Source organism: Lutra lutra, chromosome 13, assembly GCF_902655055.1.
Source record: "Lutra lutra chromosome 13, mLutLut1.2, whole genome shotgun sequence".
NCBI classification, from domain to species: Eukaryota; Metazoa; Chordata; class Mammalia; order Carnivora; family Mustelidae; genus Lutra; species Lutra lutra.
This window is the reverse complement of record NC_062290.1, coordinates 2,738,044-2,760,388: the sequence shown is the minus strand read 5'-3', so window position 1 is coordinate 2,760,388 and position 22,345 is coordinate 2,738,044. Positions and strand designations below refer to the sequence as shown.

At 48.9% G+C, this 22,345-nt stretch overlaps 1 protein-coding gene across 1 annotated transcript in view; it reads right to left on the bottom strand.

Annotated features, from left to right (window-relative positions):
- Positions 1-22,345, bottom strand: part of SHC3 (SHC adaptor protein 3) — a 96,114-nt gene that overhangs the window by 18,526 nt on the left and 55,243 nt on the right. The window contains exons 5-11 of the mRNA XM_047700584.1: positions 21,433-21,486; positions 17,827-17,878; positions 14,305-14,431; positions 6,026-6,176; positions 4,983-5,070; positions 4,245-4,400; positions 651-946 (exon numbers count right to left, since the gene is read on the bottom strand). Coding sequence (XP_047556540.1) covers positions 651-946; positions 4,245-4,400; positions 4,983-5,070; positions 6,026-6,176; positions 14,305-14,431; positions 17,827-17,878; positions 21,433-21,486 — 924 coding nt within the window. The remainder of the gene's footprint in view (positions 1-650; positions 947-4,244; positions 4,401-4,982; positions 5,071-6,025; positions 6,177-14,304; positions 14,432-17,826; positions 17,879-21,432; positions 21,487-22,345) is intronic.

Genomic DNA, 22,345 nt, shown 5'->3' with positions numbered 1-22,345 from the left:
TACCTGCGTCTTTGTTTTCACTGGATAACAAGTTTTAAAAACAATCCTGGAATTTATTTAAAGGTTCATTTAACGTCATTACATTTATTAAACTTAACAGTTCTTGGACTGCTCCAACATCAAGTCAAATCTCTTTACTGACTGGAAGATGGGAAATGCAGGCAAACCCACAGAGATCTTCAGACACAACCACGCTGCCAGGAACGGCCAAGCTCACTGTCACCAGGCATGACTTTCCTGAGCGGGAAAGCAAGAGGCCACTTAATAGGGCTTTAGGTACGGCCTCATCACGGCATGCACTCTAGGGTCAGAAACTCGGTGACTCAGCTTTAGAGACTTTTGAGGTAAATATTGAAAGCCCATGACCCCTGCACGTCTGTATCCACTAAGACTGTATTGGACAAGAAGACTTTCCCGGGATTTGTATTCATTTACTGTAAAGGACATCAGCGTTAGCGCTTCTACCCCAGGCCCTCGCGTGCTGGCCTGAATTCACCAGCCCTCTGCACCTGGCCTCCTGGGTCCCACAGGAGTGGCCACCAGGCCCTCAGCCAGCACACGTGGGTAGTGGAGGGAAAGTGAGTCACCCAGCACAGAGACCAAGGGGAGTCCGTTCTAAGGAGGCAGGTCGTGTCCCGCCCCATGCTCACCGTGCCTTCCGGGTCCACGAGCAGCAGGTGCTTGGCCTGGCCGTTGTGCATTCCTGTGAGGACGAAGGAGCCTGGGTTGGTGGCGCTTTTCCGGACCAGGAAGTCCCCGTCGTTCTTCAGCAGCCCTTCGGCCTCCTTCCGGCTCATCTCCCCTTGGTACCAAGGCTCCCCTTCCAGCTCCTCCAGCATCTTGGCATCTGGGGCTCTGGGGGTGACGGGGCTGATGCACTCCACGGAGGCCGCTTTGCTCAGCACAGGCCCCAAGGACTGGTTCCTGAGAGCATCTTCAAAAGGTTCTGTCAACAACAATCACCAGAAACAAGTGAACCCCCAAAAAGAGCAAATATTAAAATGCACAAAGTGATTGATGGAAATGCCAAGACAACTTCCACAAGAAACAAACCTACAGTAAAACGACTGACCGGTAATAGAAACCACAGCCCAAACCTTGGTACCTTTTTCTGACTAGTTGGGTTTCCCGAGACCGCCGGGTGCTGCGCCTTGTACCAGGGATTCGAACGTACCCTCTGTCTCACCCGTTAGAACAACTTCACTTTTGCACGCGGCACCAGGCCACGCATTATACAGACCACCTACTGCTTCTGGAACATCGGCTAGCCTTTTCAGAAATCTGCTTCCTGCTGAATGAAAACCTGCCAATGCTAACAGAAATACATGAAAGGGAAGATAATCTGCAAGGTTAGATTTAGTGCAAAACCTATACCCAGCTGTCAGGTGTTTGTTTCAAAATTCTTACATCTGACAGAGAAGAAAATGGACATTTTCCAGGTGCCTTTATGTGACTTGGCCCAGGCTAGGACCACTACCTCCCCGTGGCCTTCATTTGTCTCTGTGTGAGTGTTGGAGATGGAGCATGACCGCACGCCCTTCAGGACACACTTCCCACCGCAGGCAACAGACAACAGCAGCATGAAAAGTCCCTAGGGACATCTGATGAAACCTCGACTCTCCATTTTCAAAGGAGGTAATATGTACAAAAGCTCTCAAAAATGCCCACGGTGCCACACAGTGGCAGTATAAGGCATGATGACAACAACACGGGACCATGCCGACATGCAGCACGAGAACGGGCACAGCTACATCCCCAGAGTCCTACGTCATCCCTGGGATATAGTCCATACCCACAGATGTTCAACAAATGCTCTAGGAGGAGACCAATTAGTAGAGAACGGGCAGGAGTCAGGTGAATAAATGAAACCCCCATCAGGGCATTTCGATACTTGTTACATTGTTCACAAATCTGGGAATAAAATCAGGTTAAAACTGGTGCCAAAATTAGATTTTTCTGTTTTTATCCTATTTTTCCTGATTACCTGGAGTGGTTGAAGGCTGTATTATAACATTTCTACACCATCACCAACACAACCATCACTATGAAGACCATCACCATTGTCACCATCATCACCCTCACCCTCACCATCACCATCATCATGACCATCATCACCACCATCACTTGCCACTGTTGTCAACATCACCACTACCATCACCACCATCATGACCATCATCACCACCATCACTTGCCACCATCATCAACATCACCACTACCATCACCACCATTATTACCACTGTCAGCATCAACATCACTATCATCACTATCACCATCCTCACCACCATCACCACCATCATTATCATCATCACCACCATCACCACCATCACCATCACCGTCAGCATCAACATCACCATCATCACCACCATCAACATCACTACCATCATCACTGTCATCATCACCCTCATCACCACCCTCACTATCATCACCACCATCACCACTATCACCACCATCACCATCACCACCACTACCATCAGCACCAGGAGCAGCTCCATCACCACCACCATCATTATTTAGCTCTTGTGGTTTAAGAGAAACAACACAGAGTGCTGGCTTAATTCCTTTCCCAGACTTTTCGATAGCAACCAGCTTCGCCAGGGCCCTTTCTTCTTGTCTCCCCTTCTCTGGTTTGGGAGCAGGTGTAGAAATGGATTGACGACAAAGGATGGCTCTGGTTCTTATTTTTCCCATCTCAAACCCTTGTCTTATCTACCTCTTCTCAGGCTCTGGAGCCAGAAATCACTGGTTAATTGACTAAATTAAACAGTGACAATTGATCATAAATACTCTTACTAAACTGCCTTTGGGAGGCATCATTATAGCTGGAACAGAGGCTCAGAGAGCCTCCACTTTGCCCTGCGTCTTGGGAAAGTGGCTTCATACTTCTGAGGCTGTTCCCACATTTTTTAAGAGATGGGATTTGATTAGATGATCATTAAGGTGCCTCCAAGCCCCAAGAGTCTCCAATTTCTCTGTCGGTGGTGATTTTTGCAAGTCAGAATGGGAATCCACTGTCTGGGAAACCAAAGTGGCTGAGAAATAGACTTTTGCTGGCAGGAGGCCGCTGGGTTGCGTCACCCTCACGTGCATCCTCCTTCCCACACAGCCCCTGTAGAGTGCACGCCCTGCACTCTAGAGGGCTGCCCTGGCCAGCCACAGAGCCATAGTAACGGTGGCTACATGCAGGCCTGTTGCAGAAATTAAATAAAGTAACAGGTGCCTAGCCTGTGGTAGACACTTGTTAAATTCTTAAGGAATTCCTCTGGCCCACAAAAGTCTCAGGGAGCTGACAAAGCAGCATGAGGATGTAAAGCTCTTTGGGAACTCGGGAAGCTCCTTCGAAGTTCCTCAGCCACAATCCCACTTTCATTACGAGTTCCTGGCTGATTTACGCGTCCCAGCCCTCATGATGCTGAGGGTCCATAGCAGGCACCCCCGCCCTGCTGAGGAGCTTCCTGTCACACTCCTCGTCCTGTCTGGGGGTTCACTAGGGCACGGGTTGTCACCTGAGAGCACAGCGTGGTTACTCACGCTCCACGGGACCCTCTGTTTGGCTCCCCTGCAGACCCCAGTAAGCAGAATGGTACGTGACCCACACTAGATGCTCAACGGAGAGGAATACGAGAGAGCAAGCGAGTGTGCGTATGGGACAGCGAGTGAGTGTGCACACGGGAGAGCGAGTGAGTGTGCATATGGGAGAGCGAGCAAGTGTGCACAAGGGAGAGTGAACAAGTGTGCACACGGGAGAGCAAGTGAGTGTGCACACGGGAGAGCAAGTGAGTGTGCACACGCCAGATGGCGGATCACTTCCTTGCATTCGCGTCGGGCTTGGTCAACAGACCGAGGGCTCTGTGAAGCAGGGGCATGCATGCCACATTGGCATCCTTAGCCACTGATACGGAATTTGTCCCCTTACAGCCGACCAACATTTAAGTGAAAAAACAAGTGCTTTTCGTGTGTGTATCATTTGCCTCGACACTCGGGCAGCTCTTCAAGAGGAACGTCAGTTAGAAAAAGAGGGGAAATGCTCTGCCCCCGGAACTCAGAGGGGGCTGTCAGCCCCAAGCAGAGGTCAGCCAAGGTCGAAGCCTCGAAAAGCCCACTCACAACCCAGAAAAATGCAGACAGCCATCACTGCTCATCAGAACGCTGCTAGCAGAAAGAGTGTTAATGGCACAGGTTTCAAAAAGAAGGCATCGCAGATAGCGACCTCAGAAGACAGGAAACCCAGACGAATGGCAACCCACTCATGTCGAAGAGGTCCTTCCGCGGGCTGCTCTCTGCGCTGCTGCCCGACGCCGGCGTGGCCTGAGGCGGGAGGTGCTGGGCGTTCACGTACGTGGGGGCTCCTCCGGGGGCCGCGTGTGCTTTCCCCTCCGGCATGCCGTAGATATCCAGGGACCCTGCAACGAGGAAACGAGCCGTCTCTTTCTCACAACGGAAAGGGTGGTCATTGGTGCATCTGCCCGTAAGCCGCCCCCCGCCCCGCTCCCCTGGATGAAGGCAATCCTACAGGCTGCTAGATAATTCCTCCCGTGGGTCCCCATCGGCTCAATGCCCCTCTTCGGACCCTGTTCACCGCTGTGGTGTTCTGACCGGGACAGTTTCCCAGCCTTCTTGTCAAAATGCGACGGGGTGGCCTGTGAGGGTGGACACATGATCACTAGGGCCTGACCAAGACCCTGGCCCTGACCTGGGTAGGGAAGTGGAGCGGGCACAGTGGGGCCGAGGCTCCCGGGTCCCCGTATCCCCTTTACAAAGGCCGCAGAGCAAGGAACAGAGCAGAAGAAACAGCCTCATTTCAATTACCCTGTTTTGCCTTTAAGTGTAAGTGAACGCTTTGTACGTTGACTCCATTCTAGCAGCGCAGGAGGCCCAGGGTGGGCGTGTGGTCGAGGACCCCCACCCACAGGCCATGCCTCCAGGGGACCTCCTAGCCGGGCCAAGAGTGTGGTGAGCCCAGCCTACCTCCCTTTGCCTCTCACCTTGCCTGACCGGTGTTTGCTGCCAGTCCTCGCCAAACGGGTCTCCTAAGTGTCTCCCCTGGTAGTAAGTTTGCTCTTTTCCTGAAAACTACAGACACATGTAAATACACAAAAAGAAAAGACATCGCCTCCCCCTTCCCCACCTCTAAACGCCACAGTGCAGTACAAGGGACCCCGGCAGGGAGCAGGGCGCTTTCCCAATTCCTCCCACTTTTCCCTGCATGCCTCACGGTCAGCGTTAGGATTTGGGAGATAGGAGTGCGTGGGTGTGAGGAAGAGGCTGCCTCGAATCAGAACTACATGCGCCCATCCTGTTTCCATTTTCCGCCGCCATCCCTCCCTCCGCGTGACCAAAGATGAGCCCTCTTAGTGCGGCGTCATCACTCGTAAAGTAAACTTCGGCTGGCGCGTTTCTCTGCATCGGATCACGCCTCCCATGGCCACGCACACCTGGCCAAACCCAGCCCGCCCGTCTCCGTGTCACAGCTATTGACACTTGATGTCACTGTTATTTTGTCACTTTTTTAGCGTCATTGTTATTTGCACAAAGTAGGTGACATAAAAAAATTCTCTATAATGAAATAGAAGTACTATAGCTCTAAAAAGGCAATCGCCTTACTGGCCTGTTGAGTTGGAGGAAAAGTCAAAGAAATGAATAAAAGAGAAGGCTCTTGAAATTCTCACTATTTTAAGGGCCCACATCCACTCTCTTTTCAGGGAACACAAAGCACCCCAGGCCTTTTAAAAGTCTTGAACTCTTTCTTCTTCTCACTGAGCTCCCATAATGGCACTTGTCCCAGGATGGAGGAGACCCCAGACTCGTATCTCCAGAATCATAGTATAGTTCCGAGATACTGATTAACACCGCAAGATGTTATAACAAAAGCCTCCCCTTCTTGTCTACTTGGTGTCATCCCAGGGGAGAAAACAGGTGCGTTATCCTGTCAAAGACTGGACAAAACGCAGCCTGCCAGTTAAGTGGAGGAAGATGAAAAGAAATAAAGCTCAGGTGGCCACGACCCAGGTCGGGGTCCTGGACTTACCTGGGCTATGTCGGGGGCATGGGGTCTAGCCTGCAGCCGCACATCCACGAAGCCCCCTGGAGGAGGTGTCTTGCTTGGGATGCTGTTGTAGTATGGGTGGTCTGAGCCATCCCCCTCCTCTTCAGTCCACGGCTCATCCAGACTCTGCATTCTGTTAGAAGAGGATTTTCCAGAGCTTTAGCCAAAAGTTGAGCTTGTCTTCAAAATGAACAAATCTAACGTGAGGACCTGCTACCCCAGAAAAGAGAGTTAGTGACTGTCTCCTCACTATCTAGATCTCAACACTGAAAAGCAGATGAATGGTTTGGCCGGATACTTCAGCCTTATTTGCAGTTCAACCTTCTGGAAAATTTCAACCTTATTTGAAACAGGAAAGAACTCCTTTTTCAAAAGGACATTTAATTATGAAAGAAAAGATTTATAGCTAGAGATAACCAGATCCTCAAGAACATTCATTTCAATAAGTCAAAGCATAATCAACTAAAAAGTGGAGATTTTAGTGACACAAGAAAAAAATGACAGGGTGAAAATCTCTGAAAATTCTCTCTTCCATAAAACAAACAGGAAACTAGCAAAAAAATTTTTTTTCAGGATCAACTTTTTCAGAACCCTGGAAATTAATCAGAATTTTGCAGCAAACTAGTGTGTGGTGTGTGTGTGTGTGTGTTTAAGCAAACAGCTATAACAACAAAATGCCACAGGAATTTTAACTTGCCCTATTCCTGTCTCCACAGTAGACTTGAAAACCAGCAGCCCACAATCAGAGTGATAACCAGCAGCCTGACCATCATAGGAGGGGACCAAACATCACTGAGTCTCTTTCAAAGCCCCATTCCAGAGAATCTGACCTGTCTGGTCATTCCCTAAAAGACCCCATTCCAAGTCTGCCTTTATTTGACCTGATTCAGAGCTTGTCCAGGGGAAAAAGTCTCTTCCCCAGTGGCTTTGTCAAAAACAATTGGAGGCTAGTGTCCAACATCGTGGGTTCCTGAAACAGTGGAGAGCATTTGGTATTATAACAAACCAGTAGGTAACAAAGAGGGGGCTATCGAAAAGCTTAGAAGGAAAATCTGGGCAATAGGATGTCCATAGGACTTTGATAAGCTTCAGTGTGTTTCTAGAAGTAAAGAAGACCACATGTTTGTGTAATACGGTCTTCGAGATCTGGGTTGTGTGCCTGCTTAGGAAAAATGTGAAAAGGTCTTAGCTCTCACCTCTGGTTGAAGCCTGCATAAGCAGGAAGTAAAGGGTAAAGGAGAGTTGTCAACAGCTTGGCTGAATGTTGAAGGAGTGCCCCGATACACAAACAGCTTCTCAGCAAATATGGGGAGACTTAATGGTCCCAAGCATTGAAGGAAATCTCTCTCTAACCATTAGCTAACTAATAAGGAAACCAAACAGAGTTGTCAGTGTCATATAAGACAAAGAATACAGATTTTTACAGTGTTTTCTTGGAAAAGTCATTAAAACAAACAGCCATGACAAACAGCAGCAACAAGAAATCCTGAGGAGGTGAGCTTCTCAAAATTTGCTACTGTATTATTTAAGATTTCCAGTTTCAATGAAAAATTAGAAAATATGCAAAGAAATAAGAAAGCATGGCTGATATGCAAGAAAAAATGCTATCAACAGAAAGTTTTCCTGAGGAAACTAAAATTGGGGACTAATGAGACAAAGATTTTAAATGGGCTACTTTTAATATGGAATAAAAGAAATCATCAACAAAAAATAAACATGAGACTGTTGTTTCACCAAACAGGGAATATCAAAATAGAGGTAGAAGTAATTTTGTAAAATAACCAAATAGAAAGGCTATAATTTAAAATGTTAATAACTGGAATAAAAAATTTAGGGGCACCTGGGTGGCTCAGTGGGTTAAAGCCTCTGCCTTCGGCTCAGGTCATGGGATCGAGCACCGCATTGGGCTCTCTGCTCAGCAGGGAACCTGCTTCCTCCTCTCTCTCTGCCTGCCTCTCTGCCTACTTGTGATCTCTGTCTGTCAAATAAATAAATAAAATCTTTAAAAAAAAATTCATAGAGGAGCTCAAAACAGGTGTGAACAGACTGAAGAAAGAATGACAGAACTTAAAGATAGGTCACTTAAGACTATCAAATCACAGAAACAGAGAGGAAAAAGAACTAAAAAAAAATGAACAGAGCCTCAGAGACCTACAGACCCCATTAAGCAAACCAACATACACATGAGAGATTCCCAAAAGAGGAGGGATGGAAAGGGTCTGGAAGGACACATGAAGACTTCAGGGCCAGAAACTTGTCAAATTTAATTAAAATAATTGATTTACACATCCAAGGAGTGAAAAACAGAAAAAATACCCCAGCAAGGATAAACTAAAAATGCTCCATACCTTAACACATCATAATCAAGCCGTTTAAAGCCAAAAAGAGAGAAACTTGAAAGCAGCAAGGGAGAGGCCACTCGTCACATGCAAGAGATCCTCACTAATATTACAACTAATTTCTCTTCAGAAATAACTGAGGCCAGAAGACAATGGGATGGCATAGTCCAAGTACAGAAAGAAATACTGTGTACCAAGAAATCTATATCCAGTAAAACTATCTTTTGAAAATGAAGCAAAAATAAGACATTCCAGATAAAAACCAAAGAAAATTCATTACAGCAGATCTTCCCTATAAGAGACACTAAAGGAGGTACTTCAGGCTGAAATCAAGCACTAAACAGAAGCACATATCTATATGAGCAAACAGAGAATATCGGCAAAGTTAACTACGCAGGCAAACTTAAAACCCAAGATGCGAGAAAATATACGTAACTACACCAACTAGATGACCTAGACGAAATAGAAAAATTCCTACCAAGACTCAAACTACCAAAACTTATAGAGAGGAAATAGAAAATCTAAAAGACCTGGAAAGAGACTGAATTAGTGACAATTAAAAAAAAAACCTCATGCTCCAAGAAAAGCTCTGAATCATGGCTTCCTCGTGAATTCTATCAAACATGCAAAGAAGAGTTAACAGCAATTCTTTATAACTCTTCTGAAAAATACAAAAGGAAGGAATATCTCCAAACTCAATCTATGAGGCCAGTATTATCCTGAGACCAAAACCAGACAAAGTTATTACAAGAAAAGAAAGCTGTAGACCAATAACTGTTATGAAAATGGATGAAAAAAAAATCCTTAACAAAATACAAACTAAACCCAGTAACATATAAAAAGAACTATACACCATAACTAAGTGGGATTTATCCCAGTAATGCAAGGTTGGTTCAACATTTCAAAGTCAACTGTTGTAATATCATACCAATAGAATAAAAACAAATACCAAATATTTATCTCGATAGACACAGAAAAAGCATTTGACAAAATCCAACATCTTTGCATGACAAAGATACTCAATAAACTTTGAATAAAGGGACATTTTCACAATAAAGGACAGCTATGAGAAGTCCATAGCTAACCATTGGTTAATGGTGACAGACTGGGTGTGGTGTTTTCTTCCTAAGGTCAGGAGAGGATAAGAATGTCCCCTCTTCCTACTTCTAGTCACCCTTATACTGGAGATTCTAGCCAAGGAAATTATATAATAAGAAGAAATTAAAAGGCACTGAAGTAAAACATGTAAACATGTAACAAGTAAAACAGAAAAAAACATGAGTATAAATTTTTGTAACCTTGCATAAGGCAATTGTTTCTTTTTTTGTGCCAATTAACCTCATCCATTTATTTTTTTAATTTAAATTTCTTATTTAATTCAATTTGTTTAACATATAGTGTATTATTAGTTTCAAAGGAAGAGTTCAGTGATACAATACCCAATGCTCATTCCATCACATGCCCACCTTAATGCCCATCACCAAGTCACACCATCCCCCCATCTCCCCTCCAGACCTTCACTTTATTTCCTAGAGTTGAGAATCTCTTATGGTTTGTCTTCCTCTCTGTTTTTATCTTATTTTATTTCTCCTTCCCTTCCCCTATGTTCATCTGTTTTGTTCTTAAATTCCACATATGAGTAAAATCATATAGCATTTTTCTTTCTCTGACATATTCATTTAGCATAATCCTCTCTAGTTCCATCCATATCACTGCAAATGGCTAGATTTTATTCTTTTAGATGGCTAAGTAATATTCCTCTGTGTGTGTGTGTGTGTGTGCGCGCACGTGTGCACGCATGTGTGTGTGTGTATCTTCTTTATCTGTCATCTGTCAATGGACATCTGGGCTCTTTTCATATTTTGGCTATTGTGGACTAGGCAATGGTTTCTTACCCATGACACCAAAAACAAAAGCAACCGAAGAAAGAAAATAAGCAAACTGGAATTCATCAAGATTAAAAACCTTGTACTTTAAAGGACACTCTAGAAAACAAAAGACAACACATGAAATGGGAGAAAATACTTGTTGATCATATATCTGGAAAGGGACTAGTATCCACAATATATGAAGAACTCCTACGTCAATAAATGGGCTACAGATCTGAGCAGGAATTTTTCCAAAGAAGACACAGAAATAGGCAATAAGCACGTGAAAATGGCTTAATCATTGGTCAGCAGGGAAATGCTAATGAAAATCATAGCCAGGGGCGCCTGGGTAGCTCAGTGGGTTGAGCCTCTGCCTTCAGCTCAGGTCATGATCCTGGGGTCCTGGGATCAAGCCCCGCAGTATCGGGCTCTCTGCTCAGTAGGCGCCTGCTTCCCGCCCCCACTCCCCCGCCACCCCGCCTGCCTCTCTGCCTACTTGTGATCTCTGTCTGTCAAATAAATAAATAAAATCTTTAAAAGAAAAAAAAAAGAAAATCGCAGTCAGGGTAAGGTAGGATAGCTGTCATCAAAATGACAGAAATTAGAGCCTCACACTTTGCTGGTGGAGGTATAAAAACCTACAGTCACTTTGAAAAAAGTTGGCAGTTTCTCAAAGAGTTTAGCATAAAGTTACCCCGTGATCCGGCAACTGCAGTCCCTGGTGTTTACCGGGAGTGCTGAGCACTCTGTCCACACTGGGACTGGCCACAGCGCCACAGCAGCATTACTCACCCGAGCTAAGGGGTGGTCCCGGACAAATGGGGACAAAATAAAGAATGGCTATCTGAGAGGAGGTAGAGGTGTCCAGTGGAGGGTTATTGAGCCCTGAGAAGGGCTGTGCTAGTAAATTCTACAATGTGGACAGATCTGGAAAACATCCTCCTAAGTGAAGGAAGCCACTCACGGAACTCTGTATGATTCCATTTATACAAAATGCCCCAAACTGGCAAATCCACGAAGACAGAAAGATTAGTGGTTGCCCGGGGAGAAGGGGGAGAAAGGGGAGAAAATGGAGGTGACTGGTCATGGGCCTGAGATGATGGAAATGTGCTTATATCATCTCTGAACATGTGAAGTATCTCTAAATTAGATGCTTTCCAAGAGTTTTATCCAAGAGTTTTATTTGTGTTTTATCACAAATGAATTATATATTAATTTTTAAAAGCAGAACAGGGAGCATTAGCTACATTTGAATTGTTTGTCATGGTCTTCTCTGGTTTTGTGTTGAAAATGACCTTGGATTTACATAAGAAATACCACAGGGGAAAAAAAATCTCCCAAGGAAAATCAGACCACACCAAAAAAAAAATCCCCATTCATTTGAAAGAACTATTTCTGATTTCCAGCTGGAAATGGGTACTGAATCCAAATGAGAGTCTCTCCCCCAATAATGAATACAATGAACAAGAAATAATTCACAAAAAAAGCCATCCACTTACCAGTCCCAAGAGAAGAAAGCGAATCATGTGCTGCAAACATGTTACTGAGATATTCGGGGCAGCCTGGTGGGCCCTAACACTGCCCCACTCCCTCCACGCCCATCTGTCCATGTCTCCGCTCCAAGTCGTGTGGGCGAAGGAGCTCGATGCACCAAATTCTCATACCTCTAGCTCTTATTAACCAAGTTGGAGAGACTTGGCTTGAGGGAGTGAGATGAAAACCCAAGGAGCACTCCCCACCAACAGAAGCCTCTGTGCTGCTGGTCCCTGGGATCTTGGCAGATCAGGAGAAAAACAAGCCATTGCCCCCTAGAGTCAGGTCCCAGGACGGGGTGGGGGGGGGGAGGCTCACAGCGCCGCCTGTCCCCAGCTAGAACAAAAGTAGCGTCCCCACCTCTCCCGTGCTCAAAGACCTGCTCAGTGGATGTGACCAGTAGCTTGTCAGATGAGGTCACGTGGGTGTCAGTCGGGCCCCCTCATTCCTGTCTGCTTTAGAAATGGTATGCCTGTTCTTGTGTTTGGAGTCGAAGCCTTTCTCCACAGACAAGATCGCATCTACTTCACTGTCTTTCCCCAAAACTTTTTCAAACTCGATATAAAAAAATTCTATAGAAAAATTCCTACCTTCGGTACGTTCCCAGAGAAGCAAGGCAACTCCCACACGCAGTTTTGTACCTACTTTTCATTTATTTATTTGACTTTGATGCAACATTTCCAAAGTACAGAAAAGCATAGTAATTAATATAAAAGACCATGGAGATTAAACAAGCGTGAACATTTTGCTCTGTTTGCTTCCTTTTTTTTTTTAAAGAAATAAAATGTGTTAAACTTACTTTGGAAGGATAGATATAGCAAATTAACAGTAAAATGTGAATAGTGGAATCTAGGAGATGTTCACTGTAAAATTCTTTCTGGACGTTGGAATATTTTCACTGTGAAGCATCAGGGAGGAGACACCTGACAGAGTTAAATCCCACTGCATCACTGTCTGGTCCTCAGATGCTGTATGATTGGTATGTAATAATCTTACATGTTTTTGTACTCTTCGTACACACGCTTTTATCCATAAACTACATGCACAATTTTATTTATGGTTTTAATACTTCCATAAATGTTTCTTATACTTTTTCACTCCTTTTAAGATTTTTGAGATTTATTCTGGTAATACACATATACCAATCTACTTTAATGACTACATCCCATTGTATGTAAAAACTTAAAATCGGCAGAAGAGGATGTGATCAAATTTCTATTCAGTGTGTACAGTTAATGGATAGATGGGTGTGTATAAAGAGTATAAAAACACAGTCGGCCACGTTCTGTCCCCACTCCCTGCACACGGGTGTGTCTGAATTCTGGGATGTGGAATTTACCAACTGGGAAAAATTGGGGTCTTACCAGGCATCTCCCCAATGGGTGTCTTAAAAGCCACTTCCCAGGAGATCAGAGAGTGGATTAAAAGCATCAGTCATAGGCACCTGAGTGGCTCAGTGGGTTAAGCTTCTGCCTTCGGCTTAGGTCATGATCTCAGGGTCCTGGGATTGAGCCCCAGGTCGGGCTCTTGGCTCAGCGGGGAGCCTGCTTCCCCCTCTTTCTCTGCCTGCCTCTCTGCCTACTTGTGATCTCTCTCTCTCTGTCAAATAAATAAAATCTTTAAAAAAAAAAAAAAGCATCAGTCACGAAAGGGAGCAAGCTCAGAGGGAAGAGAGGAGCCTTCGTGATAATGAAAGTAAAAGTAGACACTGCCTTCACGAGGAAGCCACAAAACGGGGCTGCAGACGTTGGAGCAAGAGTGGAAAACAAATTCGGGAGAAATAAGGTTTCATGGACGGTGAACACAGCATCAGAAGAAGCTTTCAGGAGGCAAGCCCAATCAAGGACAGACCATCGCCATGACCCCGTCACTTTCTCTGGATGTTTTATGCTGCGCTGAATGCTCTTCTGTCCCCAGGAGCTCAGTGGTACCTCTCCCAAGGAGAAGGTTTACTCCTCGTGTTTAATCTTTCATCAGACATGAGCGTCAGGCTGTGCTGCTCCCACAGAGAGAGCTGCCATGGCTCATCCTGGCTACGGACATGCGTGCCCAGGGCACAGGAGGCTCTGAGTCCCCAAGCTGCCCCAGCTCAGGGCCTCGAGGTGGGGCCGCGCGTCATGGCCATGCTAACTACAACAGCGAGGACAAGGCATGTGTCACACCTGTGCCATGCAGACGCAAGGAGGAAACACACAGGACCCTCAGCTGGTTGCAGAGGAAATGGCACAAAACCTATTACAATGCATTTCTGTAACCTTGGCTACCGTCTCTATAGTTTCTAGAAAATGTTTTCCTCAACATTCACAGCATCGCCCATATGTCGGCCTCCATCTGTGGGGCTCCTGAGCCGCAACCCGGCCCCGTCAGGTGCCTCTGAGCCTGGGGCCCTGTGACCAACCATGTGTGTCCAGACCACACCCTGTGGAGGTCGTTTTGTGATTTTCTCCTCTCGAGTGATGTCGAGAGGCAAGTTTGTAAAGTACAGAAAGGCCACTGCAAAGGGTGTCACAGCACTACTCACCGGTCGTGGAATGCGGGCACCTTGGAAGGACACTGCAAATATTGCTTAAAGCGGAGTTCGAAGGCCTGTCCGATGGAGCCAATGACATCCTGGGCCAGCCCGTCGCAGCACTCCAGAATGTGACACGCTGTGGACACAAGTGGCACAGGCTTTTCAGAGACACCGGGGCCACCAGGCTTGGCCATGGGAGGGGTGCATGTCCCTCATGGACGGTCCCCCAGCACACCTGGTCCCCATGCCACTGCTGTAAGATGCCAGCACGGGGATGCCTCTCTTAACAGCTCTGCTCCCTTAAACTAACGGTTCTATTTGTAAACACATTTTAACATTTTAAATTTCAGATGGATTGCTCTTAAGAATTTCTTAACAGTCTATAAAATACCAACTCAGAGCCCAGCAAAGAGAACCAGGGTTTGGAAGGAAACGTTGATGGGTCAGAGAACCTGATCTAACAAGAAGCGAGGCCCGCCAGGGCCCCATGGCCCTGGGACTGGACCTAACCCAGCTCTCGAAGAGCGAGACCTGAGCATTGCACAGGGGCAGCTGTCCCCGCACCTGCGACACCACCAAACTGTCCTCTGGCTGCACAAAGCCAGCTGGGCTCGGTGGAGCTCCCCCAGACAGCTCCCGGACAGCTGCTGCCAGTCCTGGGGGCCTCAGGCTTCTCTCCCGCCCCCCAGGCAGGAGGGGGTGCCCTGAGGACACAGGATACCTTGAAAAGAGCGGCATGACGGTATAGCGGCTCCAGATCTCAGTGCAAGCCCCCGAGAATGCTAGGGATGGCCAAGACGTGTGTCCCAAGGACACAGATGCTGGTTGTATTTTTATTGTTGATTATTGCTATTATTTTGTTTTTATTGTTGATAGTGGTTTTTATTAAACATCAACCCAGATACACAGAGCAAGGCCATATTACGTTGCTATTAGAGGCACACGGTTGTGCATGATGCGGTGCGAGTGCAGGAGCCCTCCCGCCCGTAAGGAGGCAGGGGCCCGGGTGGGAGGAGGGGGACACCCCGGTCCCCACCTGCCCGTTTCCAGCCAAGCCCACTCACATCCGGTCTGCACCTGCTACCAGGTCGGCACTTTGGAGATGGGTAGGCTGGGGAAGGGTCAAAACCCAGCAGCTGCCCCTCCTTCTGAAAAGCAGAGCAGCAGCCATGGTGAAGGAAGGACGGCGTTTCTGCAGAGGCGCCGCCGGATCCACCCGCGGGTCCACTAGTCTACACTAGTCTGCCCGGCATGGAGCCGGAAGCCTGGGCGCGGCCCTCTTTAAGTTGGTTCTGGGGACATGTGCAAGGGGCAGAGCTGCGGGGGAAGCTCCCTGTTGGCTGAGGGCCTGTCGGTCAGGTACAAGAGGGCGGCAGAGCCTGCTGCTGCGGACCCAAGCCACGTCTCCGGGCTCCGCTCCCTCGCCGCGCTCCCTGGGAGGAGCCCTGAACTAGTGAGCCCTCGCCAGGGAGCCACACACCCCCCAGCAGTCCAGCCCCGTTTCCGGCCAACGCTGTCGTCTGGGGACTCCGCATCCTTCGCCTTGCTCAGTGTTGTAGATCAGGGGCGCGTGCGGGCTCGAGGTCCAGCTCCCCCGCACAGATGAGGAGTGCGCTGTGCCTCCCGGGCCCGGAGGCGGGCTCGCCACTCTTAGAAAGTCATCTCACACCTGTCTGACTGGCAGGCACTTAACTGCCGTGGAGCGGAGGTCAGGCTGGAAGATGGGGGGGTGCCTAACCCAGGGTAACCAGAGACCTTAGAAGCAGATGGCCAGGTGCAGATGGAGATGGGCTCAGGGCAGAGGCCGTGTGAAGACTGGGCACTGGGGCCACCCGACCACCAGCCTGGACGTCCAGCCTGGCCGGGGCACCTCCAGGAGCTAGGCCAGGCCAGAAGGGTCCCCCTACAGGCCTCGGAAGGAGCCCTTCCAGCACCTTGCTCTTGGGTCTCCTGGCCTGGGTTATGGCGTACTGAGCAGGAGCCCCAGCCAACCGGTAAGGCAGCCTCTCCGGGGAGGAGCAGGCTAGCGTGGCACCCTCCTCCAAGCACAGAGAAGCCGTGGCAAGGTCAAGAGGTGTGGGCTCCATGGCTCGGCGAGGGGTCTCGGGGGCGGTCCCCCTCGGGGGGCTCATCAGGACCACCCATACCTCCTCCTCGTCTGAGCACAAAGCTTTGTGATTACCTGCCCTGTGGTTCAGAACTGAGAATCGCACTCACCTATGGGCCCCCCAGACACCTACACCTGCGGGAGAGGAAGGCTAACTCCGTAAGATCCCGTCATCTCTGACTTTGAGGAAGGCTGGTAGCCCTGCCACACCTCTGCGGACTAACCCAGGGCAGGAGGAGGCTGGATGGAAAATCACCCTCACGCACTTAGACGGGAACGCAAATGTTTACAGCCTGACCAGGTGGTGACTTGAAAGGTATACTGACCTACCCACCAGCAAACCTCCCTGCAAATGCCTCTAGAAGGGGCCGCCCTACATCGGGGATAAGAATAGGGAAGGAGTCTGTACGTGGACCCCCGGGGGTCGGTGCACCTGGCAGAAGCGTCTCGTCCTAGGGCGCCCCCTCACGGACAGTAACCTGTTCCCTGTGGGCTGTCGTGGAAACGTGTCCAAGACACAGCATGCGGGAGGGGCCAAATGCTAGGAATGCTAGGATCTCATTCACACTGGAGTTTTAACATTAGAGAATGTATGTGTATGTGCGTAGATAAAAGTCCTGTAAAGCAAACTGGGAACCATTAACAGGTGGTACCTAGGGTCGGGGGTGGGAGGAGAGGGGACCCCGGGCGCAGTGAGGAAGCCCCCTTTTGTATTGCCACAAACACCAGCTGTGACCTTCTTCCGCCGGTTCTACGCATGGGCTGTGGGTTGACCCATGTTCAAGGGTGGTGCCGGTACTCAGCCTGCCCCCCAGGCCGCTAGCACCCGTGGATGGGGCTTGGCTTTTGTACTTGATAGAAGGAATGGGGTTGTGGGTGTGGAGGTAGGGTCTAGGAATAAAGGGTCTAGGAGGATGGAAAGTGCTCAGATGCCTCAGATCCCCCACCCAGCCTGTGTCCGAGGCCCTGGCAGGCTTGTGGGCTGTGAGGGGACAGCAAGTGAGCTTCGCCCCTGAGCCCCAGGACTGTGCAGGGCCACAGAAGCTTCTGGGATGGCGGAGTTGGCCACGGAGCTGGACCTGGAGCTGGGCGGGAGGGCAGGCAGGCTGTGAAGGGGCCCCGGTGTCACGGAGGCCACCTGGTCCAAGGCCTGCGTGGGATCTGCGATGTGCAGTCCAGGTGCGCCAAGCCGCAGCCGTCTGCGAGCAGCTGTGTGCTTGATGCTCACGGTCGTCCAGGGCCTCCCAGCCCGGCCACTTATGTTGCCACACCGGACTGACCACACACCTCCGCTGTCGGTAGTAGCACAACGGGGCGCGCGCTCGCATCGGCGAAGGGTGCGGAGATGATGACGAACACCTGGTGCCCTGCCTCAGGCCGGGCCGCATGTGAGCAAGAGACCGTGAGCCTCGGGCGCCGCTTACCTCTGCGATTAACGGGGTCCTTCGCCACATATGCCACGTAGTCTGTTGTGTCCTATCAAAGAGAAACGAGACACCCCGTGACTAGTCACAGCCAGACACACAACGCACAGACCAGCTCGGGACGCAAACGGCCCGGTCAGACGCGTTCCTCCAGCCTCCGTGGACAAGAACCCCCGGACCTCCCGAAGGAGGCTGACAAGCCCGGCCCTCAGCTCTGCCCAGCGGTCGTCCTCGGTCCGACCTGGCCGCGGCCTCTGTCCTGGGGCTTGTGGAAACAGACTGCGGGGCCCACCTCAGGGTTTCTGATTCTGTGGGTCTGAGGTGAGACCCCAAATGTGCATTTCTGACAAATTTCCAGCTGATGCTGGTGCTGCTGGGCTAGAGGCCATGGGGAAAGCAGGAGTTGGTGGCAAATGCCTTCGTGGGTGGATGAGAGGTGACAGCTCTTTTCCTCCCAGACCAGAGCAGTAATTTGAATCCTTTTAAGACGGTCCAACACACGAGCTCTGTGGAGTAGTCTGGCTGTTCCAGGGGACACTCAAGTCTGCTTGGCAGCCCGGAGGACACTCTGAACTGAGAAGTGGGCTGGGGCCGCCACGGGGGTTTTCGTTTCTAAACCAGCTGAGGAAACATAATTCTCTTCATTCTTCAAAACAGAAAAGTCGTCCCCGCAAAGGTGACATTTGCAACATTCAAAGAAGTCTCAGGGGGGCAACTGGTAAAGGTTCACCCATTCTGGCAGATACTTCCCAAATGTCACTGCTTCGAAGGTGCCAGAGTTAACAACGAGCTCCCGCTGAGTTCGGCATCTGACAGATTCTGTGTCGTGAGCTCCTCCGTTATTTCTCTCTGTGGGCAGGACACCCCGCCTTCTCGCTCTCTGTGGTGCTCCAGGAAAATGCTCTGACGGGAGGGGTGAGGACAGAGCGTGTGAGGGCGTGCAGGGGTTACGAGCCCCCAGTGCAGGTGGTGCCGGGTGCTGGGCCCTGTCCGCATGCCGTTTCCCAGAGTTTACAGTGAAGGCTCTCCCAGCAGCTTCTGACATGAAGAACCCGGGGTCCCTGTGGCGTGCAGCCTGCCTACACTGTTCCGTCTGCCTGCTCTGCCCACTGCCCACTGGTATATTCATAGACTGAGCTGGAAAGGATGTGGACATGGCTTCCGGTCATTTCTGTCCAGGAAGGTCTGGTCAGGATCTGAGGTGGTCTGCAGCTCGGAGCCACAGATGTTTTTCATGGGTTCAGGGGCTAACTGTCGCAAAGGGTCCTATGACAGCACTTGTGTTCTCGTCTGAGATCTGTGGAACCCTGAAGCTGGGCAGGTACATTCCCCCTTGTTTGAGAAGGCATCAGAGTTCTTTTTAATTCGTGTTTTCATTTCCATGGTAATCATAAAAATTAATACAAGAATATCCAGGACCGTTCGAATGACCACTGTGGTGTCAGTTCTGTGTGCGATGTCAGTGCCAAGGTTGTCTGTTGGGTTTCCGATATTACATGTGCCAGGTTTATAAAGAACTAGAGAAAAAAGAACATTCAGGCTAGATGCTTTTGTCCCAACTCGAGCAATGAATGTCACATTTACACATAATGATGTATCACTGAAGGGCTTGCTTGAATAGAATATATTAGTGGAAGAACTGAGTCATCCAGGCGCCCGAGGTAGTGGAGAGCTGCTGACCTTGAAGGATCCTGCACCGTGGTGGCCGGTTCCAGAGGTTCACTGAGAGCAGAGATCCAGCGTCAGCAAAACCATCCATCAGAGCAAATTAATGTAACTTTGAATGTTGTCCGGCTTTATTGTGTTTATCAGTATTAAAAGTGAACTGGATTGGGGTTTAGTGCTCAATAAGAAGTCAAAACAGGAGTCAATACTAGATTTATATTTGTGCATATTTGGGTAACAAAATCAATTTGAGTCAGCACTAGTGGCATTTGCAAGGAAATTCTTCTTTTGAAATCCCTTACTCCAGTCTGAGAAATGCTGCTCTGGGGAAGGAAGGCCAGGAAAAAGCTGTGACATGTGTCCCATCCCTCAGATGGTTCGTGGTGAACCCAGAGCAAAGCTCTTCTAATGTCAATATTGATCATTTTCTGGCACACTGTGGGGAGGGTGTGTATTGTTATTCAGAACATTTTTCTAGACATCACACGGCCACACACTGAACACCCCAGGTTCCGAGATGGGGTTTCCAGGTGCCTGTCCTATGCTCCCCTAGACTTTCTGAGCCTGGCCGGCATTCTGACACTCCTCAGGGGCCTTGGAACGCTGTTAATCACAGTAGATTAAATTGTTGTGCACCTCTTGGGGCATTTGGATTAACAGCATTTTCACTGTCTTATTTGATATTTCAAATGCTATTTCCTTACTGCGTAAACCAAAGCACAAAGTAGTAAACAGATACACACTTAGTGGCCAAACCAGGAATACAACTTGGAATTGTTAGTTTTATTCAAACGTCCACCAATTATAATGGTGACAAGCCGGTCTGGAGTGGGAACTCATGCACAGCACGGACACGTATTTGATTGGTTACAGTGGAAAGTAACTGGGTTTCTGGTCCTCCTAGTGACATTTTCTGCATCAGAAAAAAATATTAAAATGTTATGAATTTCTTTAAGCGTCACTGAATGCTTCCTTTTTTTTCTTTTAAATGACGAGATGATGAGGAAATACGAAAACAGCTCATAGGCCTGTGTTCATCCTGGAGAGTAACACAATGTTAACACAAGCCAGTGTATTTGGCTTCCAGAATTTTCCATCTCTTTGTGTCCACTTCTGATATCAGCATTAGATGAGGTTTAAGACAAGCTCTTGGAAGAATCTCTTGCCGTAGCTGTGTTCTCTTTCTTCCTCTTACTTTTCAAGCTGGGTTGCCTCCCAATTTCAGAAACGGTGGCCCCAAGCATCATATTGGGCCAGCAGTTAGAGCACCTGTAAGTTGATTAGAGCCGATGCTGGCTCTGGGGGAGGAAGAGGAGGAGGAGGAAAAGAAGGAAGTGGAGGCTTTCTGATGACCCCGAAACTGAGCACGGACACCACCTCGTAGTGTTCCTGACCAAACGTAGGGAGCAAATTCCCTTGTGACCCCACCTTCTTAATGAAAGAAGCAATACAAAAATAGAACATTCTCATCCTGCTCTCTCTCTCTCTCTCTCTGCCTCCTTCCCTGCTGGCAAAGCAAACCAGTAAGATGACAGCATTAAATTTGGGGAGAAAAATTCTAATTCCAAACATCTATGAATAAACCAGACTAAGTAAATTCACAGCCTTCCAGTTGACTTCAAATAGGAAATCAGAAGGCCCTCGAGGAGGCCCAACAGAAAAAAAGGAACGAGGCAGGACTCGCAGTCACCAGATGGGAAACCCTGAGGACTCGGAGCCTGGGTCTGGTCCCATGAGCTCTTCAGAAAACCCTCACAAAGCCAACATTTGGAGGATTTTGGACAGCTTTGGGCTGATGAAATGAAAATTGGTGGGTGTCGAGAAGAGCTTATGGCATCAGGAGGGGGCAGCTGGCATCCCAGTTACCCTTCCCAGGCGTGTGCTAAGAGGCACCCCTTGAAGCTAGGCCCCTTCTGGGGCATTCCCAGTGCAGGCACTTACCGGGTCTCCCCCTGACGCGAAGGAGATGGACTGCATATGGTGGTTCGCAATGATCTGCCCAGAACAAGAAACGAGACACGTCGTCAGCACCTGGCCCACAGTTCTGGTCAGCGACTCCCCTGTAGTGGGCTTTTCCCAACACAGCTGCTGCTGGTCCAGCCACTCAGCCAGAACCAGGTCACGTGGGTCTGACGGCAGCCCTCAAGGGAGGAAGGAGGGATTCCCGCTTCACAGACGGGGAGCCTGAGGCCCAGGGGCGACAGCGGACCATGGGCAGCACTGGGACCACACATGGGGGTCTCTGACCCCCACACCGAGGCACATCCACGGTGCAGTGTCTGTCTTCAGAGACCCAGGCGGCCTGCCGCCCAGACCCGAAGTGAGCGCAGAGGGGAACCTGTCACCTGCTTGAATCCCGGGAGTGTACAAATCAAACAGCACGCGTCAAACGTGGGACCGTCTCGGGCACTCCAGGAATCAATGGGATCAATTGAAAGGCCAGCGAGGACATTCCAAGTTAATGTTAAACTGGGACATTCCCATTAGCATCGTGAATGGCAGCTCGCGGTGGGATTCAGGACACACTGAGTAAATTAGAAGCTGCCCTAAATTGAAAAAGCTATGTAAGTTTTCCCTGCTGTTTTTATCACTATTTTTATCATTTTGAAGAAAATGTACTGACCCTGAAGTAAATTCCAGGGGTGGAAAGAGTGGTCCCGCCCCCACCCCAGCACCGCCGGCATTATCTCGGGACGGCTCCTGGCAGCAGGCAGGGGAAGTTACAGAGGTGACAGCCCACCGTCCCGGGGGGCCTCCCAGCCACACTCCTGTAACTCTCGAACCAAGACAATGACTGCGCTGAGAGAAAATCAGACAGTTTAAAATGCCTCCTTGGGCTGTTGGCACTTGCAAA